Raw genomic sequence first — 17,403 nt, 5'->3', positions numbered from 1 at the left:
TCAAGTCAGCCCCAGAGGTCCCGTCTGGTCCCAAGTCTGCCCCAGAGATCCCGTCTGGTCCCAAGTCTGCCCCAGAGGTCCCGTCTGGTCTCAAGTCTGCTCCAGAGGTCCCGTCTGGTCTCAAGTCTGCTCCAGAGGTCCCGTCTGGTCTCAAGTCTGCTCCAGAGGTCCCGTCTGGTCTCAAGTCTGCTCCAGAGGCCCCGTCTGGTGTTAAGTCTGCTCCAGGGGTCCCGTCTGGTCTCAAGTCTGCTCCAGAGGCCTTCCCCTTCAGAGAAGACCATGACGCAGGTTCCTGTTCCGCCCCCCAGAGGGCTGCGGCGCCTCCTGTTCCGCCCCGGAGGGCTGCGGCACCTCCTGCTCCGCCTCCTGTTCCGCCCTGGAGGGCTGCTGCGCCTTCTCCCCCTATTCTGTCTGCCTCCTCTGTCCTTGCTTTCCCCAGGTCCCAGACCGTGACGCAGATTCCTGTTTCGCCCCGGAGGGCTGCTCCGCCTCCTGCTCCGCCTCCTGTTCCGCCCCGGAGGGCTGCGGAACCTCCTGCTCCGCCTCCTGTTCCGCCCTGGAGGGCTGCTGCGCCTTCTCCCCCTATTCTGTCTGCCTCCTCTGTCCTTGCTTTCCCCAGGTCCCAGACCGTGACGCAGATTCCTGTTTCGCCCCGGAGGGCTGCTCCGCCTCCTGCTCCGCCTCCTGTTCCGCCCTGGAGGTTCGCTCCGCCTCCTGTTCCGCCTTGGAGGGCTTCTGCGTCTCCTGCTCCACCCTGGAGGGCGCCAGTGTCTCACGCTCTGCCTCCGGCTCCGCCCTGGAGGGCTCTTGCGTCGCCTGTCCCGCCTCCGGCTCCGCCCTGGAGGGCTCTTGCGTCGCCTGCTCCGCCCCGCCCTGGAGGGTACCTGCTCTGTCGGTCCTGCCTCAATCACCGGGCCCTCCACATGGACCTGGCCCTCCGCCCTGTCTCGCTCCCGCCCCACCGCTCCCTTGGACTGTTGTTTCCTTCGAGCGTCTGGAAGCCGCTCCTTTGGGGGGGGCTATGTCACGAATCTGGTCGGTGCTCTGCGGACTGCTCACCACCAGATGTCACTCTCACCTTTGCATTACACTCTGACTGGTACTTTGCACTTCGGACTGCATCTCCCATCCTCCACCGCGCCCATTGCGTTGCCTCCGGTAGCCAATCAGGCTCACTATAAAAACCCCGGACTTTCCCCTTGCAAGGCACGGATTGTTATATTGTTGTATTCCCTTTGTTATCGCTTCCTAGTTTCTTGTTCCGAGTTCCGAGTTCCGAGTTCCTAGTTCCCTGTGTTTTGTTTTTTCCCGCCTGGTTATCTCGTTTGTCTGTCTAGCCGCCTACCTTTGGATTATCGCTCGTCATTAAGGACTATTCTCTCGTCTCGCCTCTGACACTTCTGTTTACTGTTGATTTGACCCTGCCTGTCCGACCATGTATCTGTCTCCTCCCTTTAATAAAAGCTTGCATGTGGATCCGTTCGCCTCTCGTCCCTCACTCCCTGTAACAATCTCCGATTGAGTGATTGTGGTGTTGTGTTGCCTGATGTAATAATGAATATAGTGGTCGTCATTTACATTTTCATATATGCATACATAGAATTTACATTTTCTAAAACAATTTTCATTGACAGGTCAAGTAACTGGCAATATTGTGTCTAAAATGTACACAATCGTGTTGTTGTTCTGAGTATCAGCTTCTGTGTGATTTCTTGCAGCACAATGGCGTGCGCTGATGTGTGGTACAACAGCTCCTGATATACACTATCACTGCAGCTTACTAAAATGCACTATAGTTACTCCTTACTTTATTATGGCATTATGTATTATATACCTAGTATTATGGCATGGCACAGTGTCCGAAAAATGTGAAAACCATTATTAATTTTGATTATCCTTGAGTCAATAGGGAGAAGGATTAATCCATGAACTAAAGTCCCAAGATTGAGCATGATCTAATATAAATTTGCCTGATGATATAAATGATGCCTCCTCTGTTTCATAAAAACCTGTTCCTCACGTCACGTTGGTGGCAATTTTTTTTTATCTTCCAATATTAAGCAATATTATTGCATCCCTAACAACACATTTGCATCCAAATGCCCAGGTAATTATCAGTTCCCTGACACAGGCAATACCACCTATGTTGAATCCCATCATACTCACTCTAAAGGCAGAGGAGTTCACGCAATCCATAAAAGAACTGTATAATTGCAACAAGGTGAACAGTACTAGAGAAATAAAAATTGAATGGCAAACAGGCCAAATATGTTTACTCTGGGTTAAAGCCCTAGTAAAGTTGCTGTGTGATTTCTTCCCTTGTTTCAAACTATATTACATAAAGTAATAAATAGTATTTGAAAATTTCACATACATGAATTTAATGATATGTCTTGAATGAATCATTAGGTGGCATTTGTTCAAGTTCTGTTTGTTGTAAATCGCAGATAGTTTCAGGGGATTTTTTCTTTGAGAGTAATCCCTGCCCATGCTTGTGCTTCAGTGAACCAAATCATTATGTTAGGCCTCGTTTATTTATCTAAATTATTTTAGTCAAACTCTGTGATAAACAAATACTTACAGAATAGGTAGGTTAAAAAAAAAAGATTTCTTCAATGCTGTTTTCAGTTGATGAATGAACAGTACATAGTGTGCATCCCATCCAATAGATTGCAATAGGCTAAGCTTTGTGTTACTTTTGATATGATCTCAGATTTCAAATTCTGTTAATTTCATTAGCAATAAATATAATTTTAGCGATCTTTAATGTGGCGTGTCGCTGTAGCTATAGTGGGTAGGCTACTTGCACAGCTAAAGATTTGTGACAATTTCATTTTTTTGTTGTGGATCCTGTGCTCTGCTGTTAGACTGGAACGCACTCGCTACCAACTGCTAAATTGGTAGAATTACAGCTAAATTGTACAATAAAGCACCTCAGTGTAATATGTCAAAGTGACGGACGGCCTTCAGATCTTTCCGTCAATGCTAAAAAAAAATTGGGTCAATGACGGAAAATGTTCGGTTAATACAACCTCTATATATATATATACACACACACACACACACACACACATACATATATATATGTTAACATAAAGAAATGTTTTGTAGATAATGGCACATGCGTACATTGATTTAGTCCTGCCCCTTATTGCTCAAATCTATAGGGAGATGCCTTACTCATTCAACTAAAGTCCCAAGCAATGATCTTATATAAATCTGTCTGATAGCTTGTATAGTAATGCCATTTTGGCAGCTTTAGAGAAGGTAGAGTATAAACCTTGTGTTCCCTTTTGTTTCTCTCTAAATGCTTTTATTGCAATGACCTTTTATTATTTATTCAAAATTATTGTATCAAAGATATTTCAAGCATTTTGTCTTTAAGGCACTGTTAGTGGAAATGAAGTGATTACTTAACAGTTCTTTGTCACAGGTGACAAAATCCATACAACAGGCATCATGACATCCATGCTGTCAAACTCTGCAAATGTGACTTTTGTTCGTCCTGCAACATTTTTCATAAAAGGCTTTTCTAATGTTCCACATGTGAAATACTACTACATGTTCTTGGCTTTAGTGTATGTTGTGACTGTTTTGGGGAATTCATTCATCATGTGTACCATATATTTGGCCCGCAAGCTTCACACAGCCAAATACATTGCTGTTTTTCATCTGGCTCTTTCTGATCTGTGTGGAAGCTCAGCTTTGATTCCAAAAGTCATTGACACATTTTTATTTGACCACCAGGTTGTTTCATATGAAGGATGTTTGGCAAATATGTTTTTTGTATATCATTTTATGAATCTGCAGTCTTTGACACTACTTGTTTTGGCTTATGACAGACTGGTTGCTATTTGTTTTCCTCTACAGTATCATGCCACTGTAAACAAACCAGCCATGTTTTTGATCATCGGTGTGATATGGATTTTTTCTGTGACATATTTCTCTGTACTTGTAGGTTTGGTGAATAGACTCTCGTTTTGTGGATCTAATGTGATTGATAGTCATTTTTGTGATCAAGGCCTTATCTATAAACTAGCTTGTAATGATAATTCTATAAATATGATGATGGGAAAAATTAGCTTTGGTCTCCTCATGTGCACACCACTCATACTGATCATCATCTCATATTTCTGTATTGCTCTGGCTCTGGTTAAGATTGCTCATGGTGACCGGATCAAGGCCATGAAAACCTGCACCTCACATCTCGTGCTGGTGGCAATCGGTTATCTTCCACTTATAAGCAATAATATTGTAGCCTTAACAACATCTATTGATCCAAACACCCGTATAATTAACAATTCCTTGAGACAGGTAATACCATCTATGCTGAATCCCATAATATACACTCTAAAGACAGAAGAGGTCATGCAATCCATAAAAGAACTGTACAAACGCAGTAAGGTGAACACAACTCAAAAAATAAGAATGAAATACAGTTGGAAAAAATAATAAAAAAAAAAACAATGACAATTATAATTTTACTGCTTATCAGCTGTGATCATTCAACAAGTATTTAATATAACAAACTTCACTGATATTGCATGTTTGATGTTGTAATAGACACTGTGCTGTAAACAGGCCAAATGTGTTGTAAAGCTGCTTTGTGTTATCTTCCTTTGCTCAAAACAATATACAAATAATTTCAGTCTAGATTCTTTAAAAATGTTTCACGAAATTTATGAAAAGAATGAATTTCAGGTAAATGGTTATAACAAATGTTTTAGAAATGTTTCGGCATCATGTTTGTTATCATCGTGAACAGAAAACTTCACACTTCATATATAGATGTCTTGAATTAATCATTAGCTGGCATTTGTTTGAGTTTGGCTGACTGTGACTGTCAGACAATTTGTGAACAGTGACTTTCAGGGGATCTACATTTTTCTTGAGAGTGATCCCAGACCATGTAATGGCTTGTGCTTCATTGAACTAAATCAATTTTTGGGGCCCTGTTAATCTAACAAAATAAATATAGTCAATAATTATGACAAGTAATTACATAGAGTAAGTCAAGCACAATATACACAGTACTTAGTACAATGACACACACCAGCTTTCTACATCTACAAACCCACCTAGTAAATAACAACAGACAGAAATAAACTATACAAAGAAAGATGGATACAACAGACAGGCCTACCTATTTGTGACACTTTCTTGAAGACATATGCATTTTAAAAAGGTTTTAAAAATATAAGTGTTTTTCACCTATCGCATACAATGTTGATATTTTTCACATAGTAAGAGTAGCACTATATACTATTATGCATTTAAGAATTAAGCTGCTGTCAGTATGTGTATTACTGTAACAGTCAAGTTTTTTAGTGACACTTCCTGCAGGTTACGCCAGTTACACCAGTACATGGCGCTAAGTGGCTGTCTTGGTCATTACTAAAAAGATTAATTCAATAACACTGATTTATTTAGAAGCATAAAAACCAGTGTATGGTGCTCAGAACCACTGAGGCCACAAAGTGTCTTAGTGCCCACTGACAGCTTGCCTTTCTTCCCTTGCACAGATAAGACATGAGGTGCAAAAGAAGAAGTTTCAAGGTAAAAAAAAAAAAAAAAAGATGGTGTTCTGCAAATACCATCCCATTGCCAGACAAATGTCCAGAATTTATATATCTTTTACCTAAGCATAAGATGAAGCCAGCCCCCTAGTGGAGCAGTCACGAATACCAATAGGGTAGTCCACTTCCTGGGCATAAGCTAGTTGTACAGCTTCACTGATCCAGTGCAAAAGCCTCTGTTTTGATACTGGTTGTCTGTCACAAAACAGTTGCAAATAACAATAAGGTGAGGATCTAAGCACAGCAATTTAGTTTTATTTATACAAAATTAAAACTGGACATTGGAACTGAGCAACTGGGTTACATGCAACAAGAATACACGTGACATTAGCTCTCCATTCCAAAAGTCATATCCTCATGCAGTAGAAAAAATTAAAGCCCAACAGAGGAGGGAGTGTGAGGGCTTAAGAGATGGATGTGGAGCTGGAGAGAGGCATGACCAAGGGGAGGCTGACTGAGGGAACTACCACAGAGGAGATGATGGAAGGAGATTCCAAAGAGGAGACGATGACAGGAGAAGCCAGGGTGGAAGCAGAGGCAGAAGGAGCCAGGGCAAAGATAAAGGAGGAAGAAACCAGGGTGAGACTCCCATAATAAGAGTCAGGACATAGACCCACAGCACAGTTGAGGGAGAGAGATGCCAACCAGGAGCCCAACTAGGTGAAACCAGGGAGATGAGGGACTGAGATAAGGCCAGAGGAGGTGGAGACCCAGGCAGAGCAATGTAGGTAAAGATCTGGGGTGACACCGGAGGCAGAACTGCAAGCTCATAGGACTGAGGTGGAGATGGGGGCTCAGCAGGCCTGAGACGAGCCAATGCAACTGAGGACCAAGGTGGAGCCGGAGGAAAGGAGGAGCCTGACAGAGCCGGGAGGATGGAGGGGCAAGGCGCAGTCAGAGGAGTGAAAGAGCATGGTGGAGGCAGGTTGATGACCGACCAAGGCAGAGCCGGTGGCACGAGAGAGCCTGGTGGAGTCTGAGGACTGACAGAACCTGATGGAGCTAAGGGAACATGGAGCCATGGAGAAAGCTGAAGAGTCAGAAAGCCAGTGGTGGAGTCCAGGGCTCAAAGAGGAGATAAAGATCTGGGGTGACACCGGAGGAGGAGCTGCAGGCTTGTGGGACTAAGGTGAGAATGGGGGCTTTGGCAGGCCTGGGTGGAGCCAGTGCGACCAAGGACCAAGGTGGAGCCAGAGGAAAGGAGGAGCTTACGGAGCCAGAGGGATAGAGGGAGAAGGCACAGTCAGAAGAGTGGAAGAGAATGGTGGAGGCAGGTCGATGACCGACCAAGGCAGAGCCAGAGGGATGAGAGAGCCCAGTGGAGTTTGAGGATTGACGGAACCTGGTGGAGCTGAGGGAGCGTGGAGAGCTCGAAGCCTGAGGTGGAGCAAGAGGAAGCTCATGCCAGGGCGAAGCTGGAGAAAGTCTGAGATGACTCCACACAAGAAAGTGGTGATAGAAGAGAAGCAAAGGAACTAAGGGGAAACAGCAGATATGGGGCTAAAGAACTGGCTGAGTATGGATGAGGAGGCAGGAGAGGGAGGCTGAGCGGGAACAATGATGAGGGAAACACAGACTCTAAAATTGTGGTGCTGGGTGAAACAGACTCATTGCAGGAAAATGAAATGGGTAGAGAATAGCCACGCTCCCAATCAGTTAATGCTTCATCAGCTGCTGTTCCACAAAATCCCCTCATTCTCCACCAGCAATTCAGTTGGCATAAGCGATGTTGCTGGCACACACACCTGGTCAGACATGGTTGGCTTGGGCTCCGGGGTGATCTATGGTTTTGGCATTGGCTCTGCGGTGGGCTCAAGTGTTGCTGTCATTGAGCTGATGGTAGTGGCTGGAGCATTAACTTTCTCTTCATTCTTGCAGATGGTAAAGGGGGAACCATTGTGGAGGAGTACCCACTATCCATTCCACATACTCCATGAAAGTCCCTATCGGCTTGATTCTGGGCAAGTGCAGCTGAGGCTTGTCTGAAAAAGCATACAGGGAGTCATCATCATAAGGGGCGAGATGGTAAAGATTAAAAAATACTTGTGTGTGCTTCTATAGGGACTGGTTCCTTTGTGAGAGGAGGAGGATTCTCTTAACTGCTAGATCCATATAGGCAGTCAAGTCTTCTGTCACAAAACTGTTGCAAATAATGATGAGGTGAGGATCTAAATGCAGCAACTTATAATTTAGCTTATATCCTGAGCTCTGAACTGAGAATTGAGAGCACTTTAGGTGTAAAGCCACATCTAGGCGTAAGTTTTACTATACAGTCATTCGCCCCAAACTCCATATAAGCAGCATTTGTAATAAGAGTTTGCAGGTCTCTAACTCACTTGCAGATTTCCAACTCACTTCCCACACACTAATACAAGCAACAGCGCTGTCTGTTAACTGTCAACTTATTCAAATGAAGTGGTTCAAAGGGCAGGTGTGACATCACCCTGAGCACCAACTCAGGTTTCAGGAATCAACCGCCTTAGCCCCTGTAGAAGGTTCACTATCAGAATATGCTTAACTACCGATCACCCTTATAATACAGCACAGTCCAAGGGTTCTTGTCCCTGGTCTCACACCAGGCTGAGAACATGTGCCGCTTAGTGTACAGACATCTTGTTAAGGCTACACTATTTTATCTAGCACTCACTGCAGAACCCCTAGCATGGCTGTGATGTGCTGACCTGCCACACATGCAGGTCCCAAATCTCTGGTCTGTGATGCCTAATGGTGCCCCCGTCTGCGACAAGAGATCCCTCCTCAACAAGATTGGACCGGGTGGGGAGGTTGTAAGGAGTTCCATCATCTCTAAAAACCATGTCTGGTTGGGCCATCTCAGCACTTCCAGTAACCAGGTCTCCTGCTCATCCCTGGTCTTGTCCAGCACTAGCAGCATACTTGCGCTTTCTGGACCAGTGGCTCAACAACACTTCCCCTGTTAGGTAAGCACTCGATATGTAAAAGAACAGTGGGCAATAGTATTTCTCTTCCATGGGATCAGAGATCAACCTCCGTCTCCTCTGTAGATACATCCTCCACTCTCTGTGCTCTAGGCCCCCTCTGGACCACTCTGCCCATACTGATCCCCTGATTATACATAGTCCTGACAGCGCATCAAGACAGGTATGTGCCACCACAATGCGTTTCTGCCAGGTTTCCATGCCCTTCAGGGGATACAAGCTTTTAGCCATACCTGAAGTGGCCTTATTTGTAGCAGATCTAAGCAGCAAGCCCTAGAAGCCTCTGAAATTATTTCAGACCTTCCTAGCTTTCAGTCCTTCGTAGCTTGAACGCAGCCAGAGCATTTAGTATGGTGCCCCCGTTCCTGAGACAGACATGCAATCATCAATCGCAAGTCTCATGTCTAGAGATGCAATGCACTGAGACGCTGAAACGTGCTGTTCTGCACATTGACAGACAGGCCAAGGCACTTCAAGTGGTTGGGAAGTCTGTGATTATGGCTTTCCAGCATATCCTGAGGCTGAACTGATGATGATGATGATCACAGAATGATGATCCCTTTAAGGGGGAAAGTGCCACTTTCACACACTTTGAGAACATACACAGTCTCATGCTGGCAGTCCGCCATGTGTTGACAATCAGTGTCCTTTCGTGCTAGAGATTAGCCATGCCCTATCAGGACTTGCCTCAGGAAGAGGAACAAGTGGCCCTGCATCTGGCTGTTTGGAGCGAAGGAATGGCTGTGCTTATACTGTGACAGAGATTGTGAGGAGCAAAGGATCTCTGATTTTGAGAAAAAAAAAAACTTATTACACTTATTACAACTTTTACAAGCGGTAACACAGAATTCAAACAATTCTTTCCACTCACTGCAACCTTCTGGAGTGGAACAACTCAACAAATGTGCTCTCGTTAGTGGTGCTTCTCTTCAGGAGTCACATCCATAGGCGCTTCTGACAAAATGCCTGGGTTTGAAGTGTTAGTGAATATTGTGTCATCTTCTACAGAAAAAAATACAACCAGCTCCCATGCTTTGGTGGAAAGGTGGATGATGTTCTTAGCATAGGAGATCAGAGGCTATAGTGGCAATGAGTACATGGGCACTAGGACAGCGTCAACTCATTGGGGGAATCTCCTGAATGAGATGTCATGGCCTCCCCATCCATGGTGAGAGGGGACGGCATGACGGCAGACGAGCTGCTATTAAGGACAATGGAGTCTCATACATAAGGTCATGATTGACTTCTCACAGAAATGACAGTCAGACTCCTTCAGCATCACTTTTGTATGGGTGTGACCCAAACATCATGTGTGTCTGAAAAGGAGAATGTTTCTGAGGCGTACACTTTGAGCGATGGAACACCATTGCCTACTGTGATGCATTATGTTATTCAAACAGGCTTCAGCATTTTCAGAAAAAAGGAGTTTCCTTACAGCATCAGCTAATAATGCGACATTGAGTGAACAAGTCTTGAAAGGGTACTAGAACTGGCAATATTATCAGTAAAAGTTGCTCAACATTAGTTCATTTAATTGGCTTTTCAAGCATTATAATACAGTTGTGATGTTTTGGGTATTAGGTGGTATGTGATTACCAGTGGTACAAGGCTTTGTGTTGATAACTGGTAAGTAACTCTTGTTCCGTCATTGCATCTTATGTATGAATATTCTGTACACCTACCTTTTACTAAAAAGGATTATGACACTGTGTAATATGAAAAGTGAGTTTGTTAGTGTTGTAAAATAAAGAAATAAATAAAAAATACTACTAATAGACTTCTGCCCCTTTATCCTTAAGTCTATAGGGAGAAGGGTTGATCCATTAACCAAAGGCCCAAGCTCAAGAGAATCATATAAATTTGTATGATGGCAGGTAGAATGATGAGATGAGCTTGTTTGGAGAAGGTGGAGTATAAACCATGTTTCTTAGCTTTCTTACTAATCCTTTTACTACAGTAACTTGTTTTATTATTACAATGATTATATTAATGAACATCCATATATTTTTTGGTTGTTGATTCCCTGTAGCTGAAAATCATGTGAATATTTTCTGTTATTGAGTGCATTTCTATTACAGTTCTTCATCACAGGTGACAAAATCCAGACAGTGGTCATCATGATCTCCATGCTGTCAAACTCCTCTGCAAATATGACTTTTGTTCGTCCTGCAACATTTTTTATTAATGGATTTTTTAATATCCCACATGCAAAATACTACTATGTGTTCTTGTCTATAGTGTATGTTGTAACTGTTTTAGGGAATTCATTTATCATGTGTATCATTTATGTGGCCCGCAGGCTTCACACAGCTAAATACATTGGTGTTTTCCATCTGGCCCTTTGTGATCTGTGTGGAAGCTCAGCTTTGATTCCAAAAGTCATTGACACATTTTTATTCGAGCACCAGGACATTGCATATGAAGCATGTTTAGCATATATGTTTTTTGTATTTCATTTCATGAATCTGCAGTCTTTGACACTACTTGTCTTGGCTTATGACAGACTAGTTGCTATTTGTTTTCCTCTACAGTATCATGTCATTGTAACAAAACCAGCCATGCTTCTGATCATAGGGCTGATGTGGAGTTTTTCTATGATATTTTTTTCTGTGTTTGTAGGTTTGGTAAATAGTCTCTCCTTTTGTGGATCTAATGTGCTTGATAGTTATTTTTGTGATTATCGCCCTGTCTATAGACTAGCCTGTAATGATAATTCTATGACTATTTTGATGGGGAAAATAGGCAATAGTCTTCTTATTTTCATGCCACTGATATTGATCTTCTTTTCATATTTCTGCATTGCTCTGGCTCTGCTTAAGATTGCTCATGGTGCTGACCGGCTCAAAGCCATAAAAACCTGCACCTCACATCTCATGTTGGTGGTAGTTTTTTATATTCCAATTTTAAGCAATAATATTGCATCTCTAACAACACCTTTTGATCCGGACACCCGGATAATTAACAATTCCCTGACACAGACAATACCACCTATGCTGAATCCCATCATATACACTCTAAAAACAGAGGAGGTCATGCAATCCATAAAAGAACTGTATAAACGACGCAAAGTGAACACTGCTAGAGAAAGTAAAATAAAATGCAGAAGAAATAAATTGCATAATTGCAAATTACAGGTTTAATTTCACTGCTTATCAACATTAAACAAATATCTAATTTTATCAAGTTGGTTGATTGTGTATGTTTTTATGTAACAGATATTGTTTTATAAACAGATCAGATATAAAACCTCTGGGCTATGATTACCTCCTTTGTTTAAACTATATAGGTTATAATAAATTATTTCAGACACAATATAAATATAGTAACGTGAATTGATAAGTTAGTCAAAAGTTGGAAAAAGTAGGCCTGCCCTTGGTTTCAGTATACAAATGTTTTACAAATGCTTCATAATTGTCACAATCCTGAATATACTGTTGTCTCTAATGAATCATTAGCTGGCATTTGTGAGTTCAGCAGATTGTGACCATCGAACAGTTTATGAATTAAATAGTGACTTTCAAGACATCAACTCTTTTTTTTCATGATCGTGATCCCAGAGAGTGAACGCATTACATGCGTTATTACAGTACTTATTTTGCCAAACAGCCTAAGTAACTTAGAGGCTTTCCACACTTGAAATAATTAACCTTGGGTAAATGGAATCCTGGGTTGTCTTGTAAACCTTGGTTTAACATTTTTATTTGCTGTGCCAGTGTAATTTATTTGATTTTAGTGGACTTAATTGGACACATGTACAGTGTGAAATTGATACAGGGTTTGAATGTCCCGGCTGGATGCTTTACAACTGACAGCCAATGCCGCATATTCCGTTAAGGAAATACCACACGTTGTATAAACAGTTATAGCAGAGTGATAAGTCCAAACTTTCATCCAAAGTAAACATACAAAAAGAACTAACATACAAATACATTCAACTGTTAAGTCAAAGGGGCATTTTTTTTAAAGTAGGCATTAGAGGTGTGCAAGTGATTGTTCTAATGAGTGAGTTGCCCTTCATTCAAGGCACTATATGCCTTATAATAGTTTAACGATTTGTTATTCTTCTAATTATTTACTATAGCAGCTTAAGATGTGCAATGAGTCTTATACATTGATTGAAAATAGTTTATACCCGCGTTGATGTTTTGTGGCATAGTACAGTGGGATTACTTCAATCCGCCCATAATTAGCATCTTTAGTTTGATGGATACTAACAGTGATGATCTGTGGACAGTTCTATAGATTTACTCCTGCTGTGTTATCCTCAAGTCTATAGGGAGAAGAGCTGATCCATGAACAGCTGTCCCAAATGCATGAGAATAATCTCATATAAATTTGTCTGATGGCTAGTAGGATAGTGAGATGGTTCCAGTTTGGAGAAGGTAGAGTATAAACCTTTGTTGCCTCTGTTTCTCTCTAATGATTTTACTGAAAATATATTTTTGGTTTAAGATTATATCAAAGAACATTTAAATGTTTTGTCCATAAAAGCACTGTGACTGCATAATTATTTGAATATTCTATTTAATGCAACAGTTCTTTTAATCACAGGTGACACAAAAGCCAGACAACCGGTATCATGAGCTCCATGCAGTCAAATTCCTCTGCAAATGTGACCTTTGTTCGTCCTGCAACTTTTTTCATCAATGGCTTTAATATCCCGCATGCAAAATACTACTGTGTGTTCTTGTCTTTAGTGTATGTTGTGACTGTTTTAGGGAATTCATTTATCATGTGTGTCATTTATTTGGCCCGCAGGCTTCACACAGCCAAATACATTGCTGTTTTCCATCTGGCCCTTTCTGATCTGTGTGGAAGCTCGACTTTAATTCCAAAAGTCCTTGACACATTTTTATTTGAGCATCAGGACATTGCATATGAAGCGTGTTTGGCAAATGTGTTCTTTTTATATCATTTCATGAATATGCAGTCTTTGACACTAATTGTCTTGGCTTATGATAGACTGGTTGCTATTTGTTTTCCTCTACGGTATCATGCCATTGTAACCAAACCAGCCATGTTTCTGATCATTGGGATGGTGTGGATTTTGTCTGTGACATTTTTTTCTGTACTTGTAAGTTCTGTGGATAGACTTTCTTTTTGTAGATCTAATGTGATTGATACTTATTTTTGTGATTATGGGCCTATCTATAGACTAGCCTGTAATGATACTTCTCTACATAGTTTGTTGTTTAAAATTTGCTTTAGTCTTCTGATTTTTACACCACTGATATTGATCTTCAGTTCATATTTCTGCATTGCTGTGGTTTTGTTTAAGATTCACCATGGTGTTGACCGGATCAAAGCCATAAAAACCTGCTCCTCACATCTCATGTTGGTGGCAATTTTTTATATCCCAATTTTAAGCAATAGCGTTGCATCTACAATAACACTTTTGCCTCCAAATGTCCGGATTATTAACAATTCCCTGACACAGATAATACCACCTATGCTAAATCCCATCATATACACTCTAAAGACAGAAGAGGTCATGCAATCCATAAAAGAACTGTACAAACACAGCAAAGTGAACACAACCACAGAAAGAAGAGTGAAATGCAACAGGAGAATTTAAAAATAATCATTATCAGCTTTGCACAAGTTTGATTTTGTTTATAGTTGTAACAGATATTGTTGTAAACAGGCCAAAACTGTTTAAAACCTCTGGGCTGAAATGTAGTAATGCTTCTTTGTGATTCCTTCCTTTGATTAAAACAAACAAACAAAAAAATGTAAATATTCATTTTTAATGTAGTACTCACCTTTGCATTTAATAATTTTAGATAAATATCCAGTAAAAAACAACCTTTGCATTACACTTGCTTTAAATCTAACAAATGTAAATGTTTGTATTTGTCAGTACTGCAGTGCTCTTAGAGAGTTGATGCTTTTTTTTGTTCCTATATGCATTGTGCATGTGTGATGTGTTTATTGTTTCATGCAGTTTCTAATTCTCACTATTCTGTGCTTTTTGACACATTAGTAGGTATTTGTTAACCACAGACTGCATCGTGATTCATATAATGTGCTTCAGTGAACTAAACTTATTAAAGGCATTCTTACATTAGACCTTGTGTATTCGACAAAATAAATGCAAAATACATAATAAACAGCTATGTAAAACATTGCACACAGTACTTAGTTTAATGCCATACAATCCTACATATAAATCATCCTATTAAATAACGCATAGCAGACATTATTTACATGACAGAAATGCAGGATACAGCACACAGGCCTGTATGTAACAGTTTTTAATGCACAATTATACTTCAAAAAAAAAAAAAAAAACAGTTTTCCATGATGTACAGTCATTGGCCACCAGTAACTGTTTGGTTGCACACATTCTTCAAAATATATTTTAACATAAGAAACTCATACAGGTTTGGAACAACTTGAGTGTGGATTATCAAACTATTTTCATTGGCTCTGATTATCAAACTATTTTCATAAGTTCTTCCCTATTTTTTTTTTAATTTGTCTGTTCAAGCACCTTTTTTTGCCACCTTCTATATTTATTCTATACCAAAACATATTGTGTCATGATACAATTGGCTTACTCTAATCCACACATGATTGACATACCATCAGTTTGATGGCTAGTGGCACTGTTGTTTTTTTTTCCATGCTTGAATAGATACTCCTGCCCCTTTACCCTCAAATCCATAGAGAAAAAAGTCCCAAACTCAAGAGAATAATCTAACTATATATTTGCTGATGGCTGGTAAATTAATGAGATGGTTCCAGTCTGGAGAAGGTAGAGTATAAACCATGTGTGTTCTATGTGTGTTTCTCTCTAATGATTTTACTGAAAAAAAATGTATATATATATATATATTAGTTTAATAAGTTTAAATTAATATAACATCCAAACATTTTTATCCATAAATGCACTGTGACTGGAAATGAAATGATTATTTGAATATTCTGTATTTTTGAGTGTATTTCCATAACAGCTCTTCATTACAGGTGACACAAAAAGAAAAAGCCAGACAACAGGTATCATGAGCTCCATGCTGTCAAACTCCTCTGCAAATGTGACTTTTGTTCGTCCTGCAACATTTTTCCTCAATGGCTTGTCTAATGTTCCACATGTGAAATACTACTATGTGTTCTTGTCTATAGTGTATGTTGTGACTGTTTTGGGGAATTCATTCATCATGTGTATCATATATTTGGCCCGCAGGCTTCACACAGCCAAATACATTGCTGTTTTTCATCTGGCTCTTTCTGATCTGTGTGGAAGCTCAGCTTTGATTCCAAATGTCATGGACGCATTTTTATTTGACCATCAGGTTGTTTCATATGAAGCGTGTTTGGCAAATATGTTTTCTGTATTTCACTTCATGAATCTGCAGTCTTTGACACTACTTGTCTTGGCTTATGACAGACTGGTTGCTATTTGTTTTCCTCTACGGTATCATGTCATTGTAACCAAACCAGCCATGTTTCTGATCATAGGGATGATGTGGATTTTTTCTGTGATATATTTTTCTGTGCATGTAGGTTTGGTGAACAGACTCTCCTTTTGTGGATCCAATGTGCTTAAAAGTTATTTTTGTGATCATCGCCCTGTCTATAGACTAGCATGTAATGATAATTCCATGAATATTTTGATTGGAAAAATTAGCTTTGGTCTTCTGATTTGCACACCAGTCATAGTGATCATCATCTCTTATTTCTGCATTTCTGTGGCTCTGCTTAAGATTGCTCATGGTGCTGATCGGATCAAGGCCATAAAGACCTGCACCTCACATCTTATGTTAGTGGCAATCAATTATCTCCCGCTTATAAGTAATAATATTGCATCTATAACAATAACATATTCTGATCCGAACACCGGGATAATAAACACTTCCCTGACACAGACAATACCACCTATGCTGAATCCCATCATATACACTCTAAAAACAGAGGAGGTCATGCAGTCCATAAAAGAACTGTATAAACGACACAAGGTAAACACTGTAATAGAAAGAAAAATGAAATGCAGAAGGTGCAATAAAAAATAATGTTTACAGGGTTTAATCTCATTGTTTATCAGCTGTGATCAGGTTTGATTTTGTTTGTAGTTGTAAAAGATATTGTGTTGTAAACAGGCCAAACATGTTTAAAAAACTCTGGACTGAAACTTAGTAAAGCTAGTAAACACTTTTTTGTTCCTATATGAATTGTGTGTGTGTAATATGTTTATTGTTTTATGCAGTTACTAATTCTCACCATTCTGTGCTATATGACACATTAATATGCTATCATGTGCTTCTGTGAATTAAACTCATTAAAAGGAATCCTTAAAGTTGACCTTGATTGTTCAGCTATACTTCAAAAGGGTATAAATAGAAAAGCAAATAAATTCTAAAGCAAGAAACTCATGAGAATCAATAGTTAGTTTTATAATTGTTGCCATTTACTGTAGCTGTTTTTTCTCTGATCAAATAGCTATCCGGTTTGTTAAAAAAAAAATGTTGCCATTTACACTTGGCCACACAAATGCGTCTCCACAAAATGAATATGTCTGATTTTTTTAGTTCCCACACTATATGCAAATTTGGTGGAGTTCATGTCATCAGAAACAACAGAAGTGTGCTGCATTGTATTTATCATAAGCTGATTTCAAGATCAAAGTTGTTGAGAGAACATTGAGAGGATGTTACCAGCACTGGTGAAAGAATTTAGTGTTCACCACTTTTAATGAAGATGACTGAGTGCAGAACATGTAAAGACGTCACTGACTGGAGTTCCAATGCTAAACTGTTTCATTTGCAAGAGTTTCACATTTTAATCCTGTATGAATATCCTCCTCCTACTGAACACAAAATAACATTTTGTAGAATGTGGATAATCAAAGCACAAGGGTTTTTTTTACTTTC

At 40.3% G+C, this 17,403-nt stretch overlaps 4 protein-coding genes across 4 annotated transcripts; all 4 read left to right on the top strand.

The window, feature by feature from the left end:
- The first annotated feature begins 3,447 nt into the window (after positions 1 to 3,447).
- LOC127172404 (olfactory receptor 1-like) lies at positions 3,448 to 4,452 on the top strand. The gene has a single exon (XM_051121664.1). It carries the CDS (start codon positions 3,460 to 3,462, stop codon positions 4,450 to 4,452), a length of 993 nt encoding a protein of 330 aa, XP_050977621.1. The 5' UTR covers positions 3,448 to 3,459.
- Positions 4,453 to 10,650: 6,198 nt separating this feature from the next.
- Positions 10,651 to 11,673, top strand: LOC127172402 (olfactory receptor Olfr180-like). Its single transcript, XM_051121663.1, has one exon. The coding sequence runs from the start codon at positions 10,651 to 10,653 to the stop codon at positions 11,671 to 11,673; it is 1,023 nt and encodes a 340-aa protein (XP_050977620.1).
- Positions 11,674 to 13,112: 1,439 nt separating this feature from the next.
- On the top strand, positions 13,113 to 14,108 carry LOC127172401 (olfactory receptor 1496-like). Its single transcript, XM_051121662.1, has one exon. The coding sequence runs from the start codon at positions 13,113 to 13,115 to the stop codon at positions 14,106 to 14,108; it is 996 nt and encodes a 331-aa protein (XP_050977619.1).
- Positions 14,109 to 15,513: 1,405 nt separating this feature from the next.
- On the top strand, positions 15,514 to 16,545 carry LOC127172400 (olfactory receptor 24-like). Its single transcript, XM_051121661.1, has one exon. It carries the CDS (start codon positions 15,538 to 15,540, stop codon positions 16,543 to 16,545), a length of 1,008 nt encoding a protein of 335 aa, XP_050977618.1. The 5' UTR covers positions 15,514 to 15,537.
- The last annotated feature ends 858 nt before the right edge of the window (positions 16,546 to 17,403 follow it).

The sequence above is a fragment of the Labeo rohita genome, chromosome 10 (genome assembly GCF_022985175.1).
Source record: "Labeo rohita strain BAU-BD-2019 chromosome 10, IGBB_LRoh.1.0, whole genome shotgun sequence".
Lineage (NCBI taxonomy): Eukaryota > Metazoa > Chordata > Actinopteri > Cypriniformes > Cyprinidae > Labeo > Labeo rohita.
The sequence above is the reverse complement of the archived record's forward strand: the minus strand, read 5'-3'. Positions and strand labels throughout refer to the sequence as shown.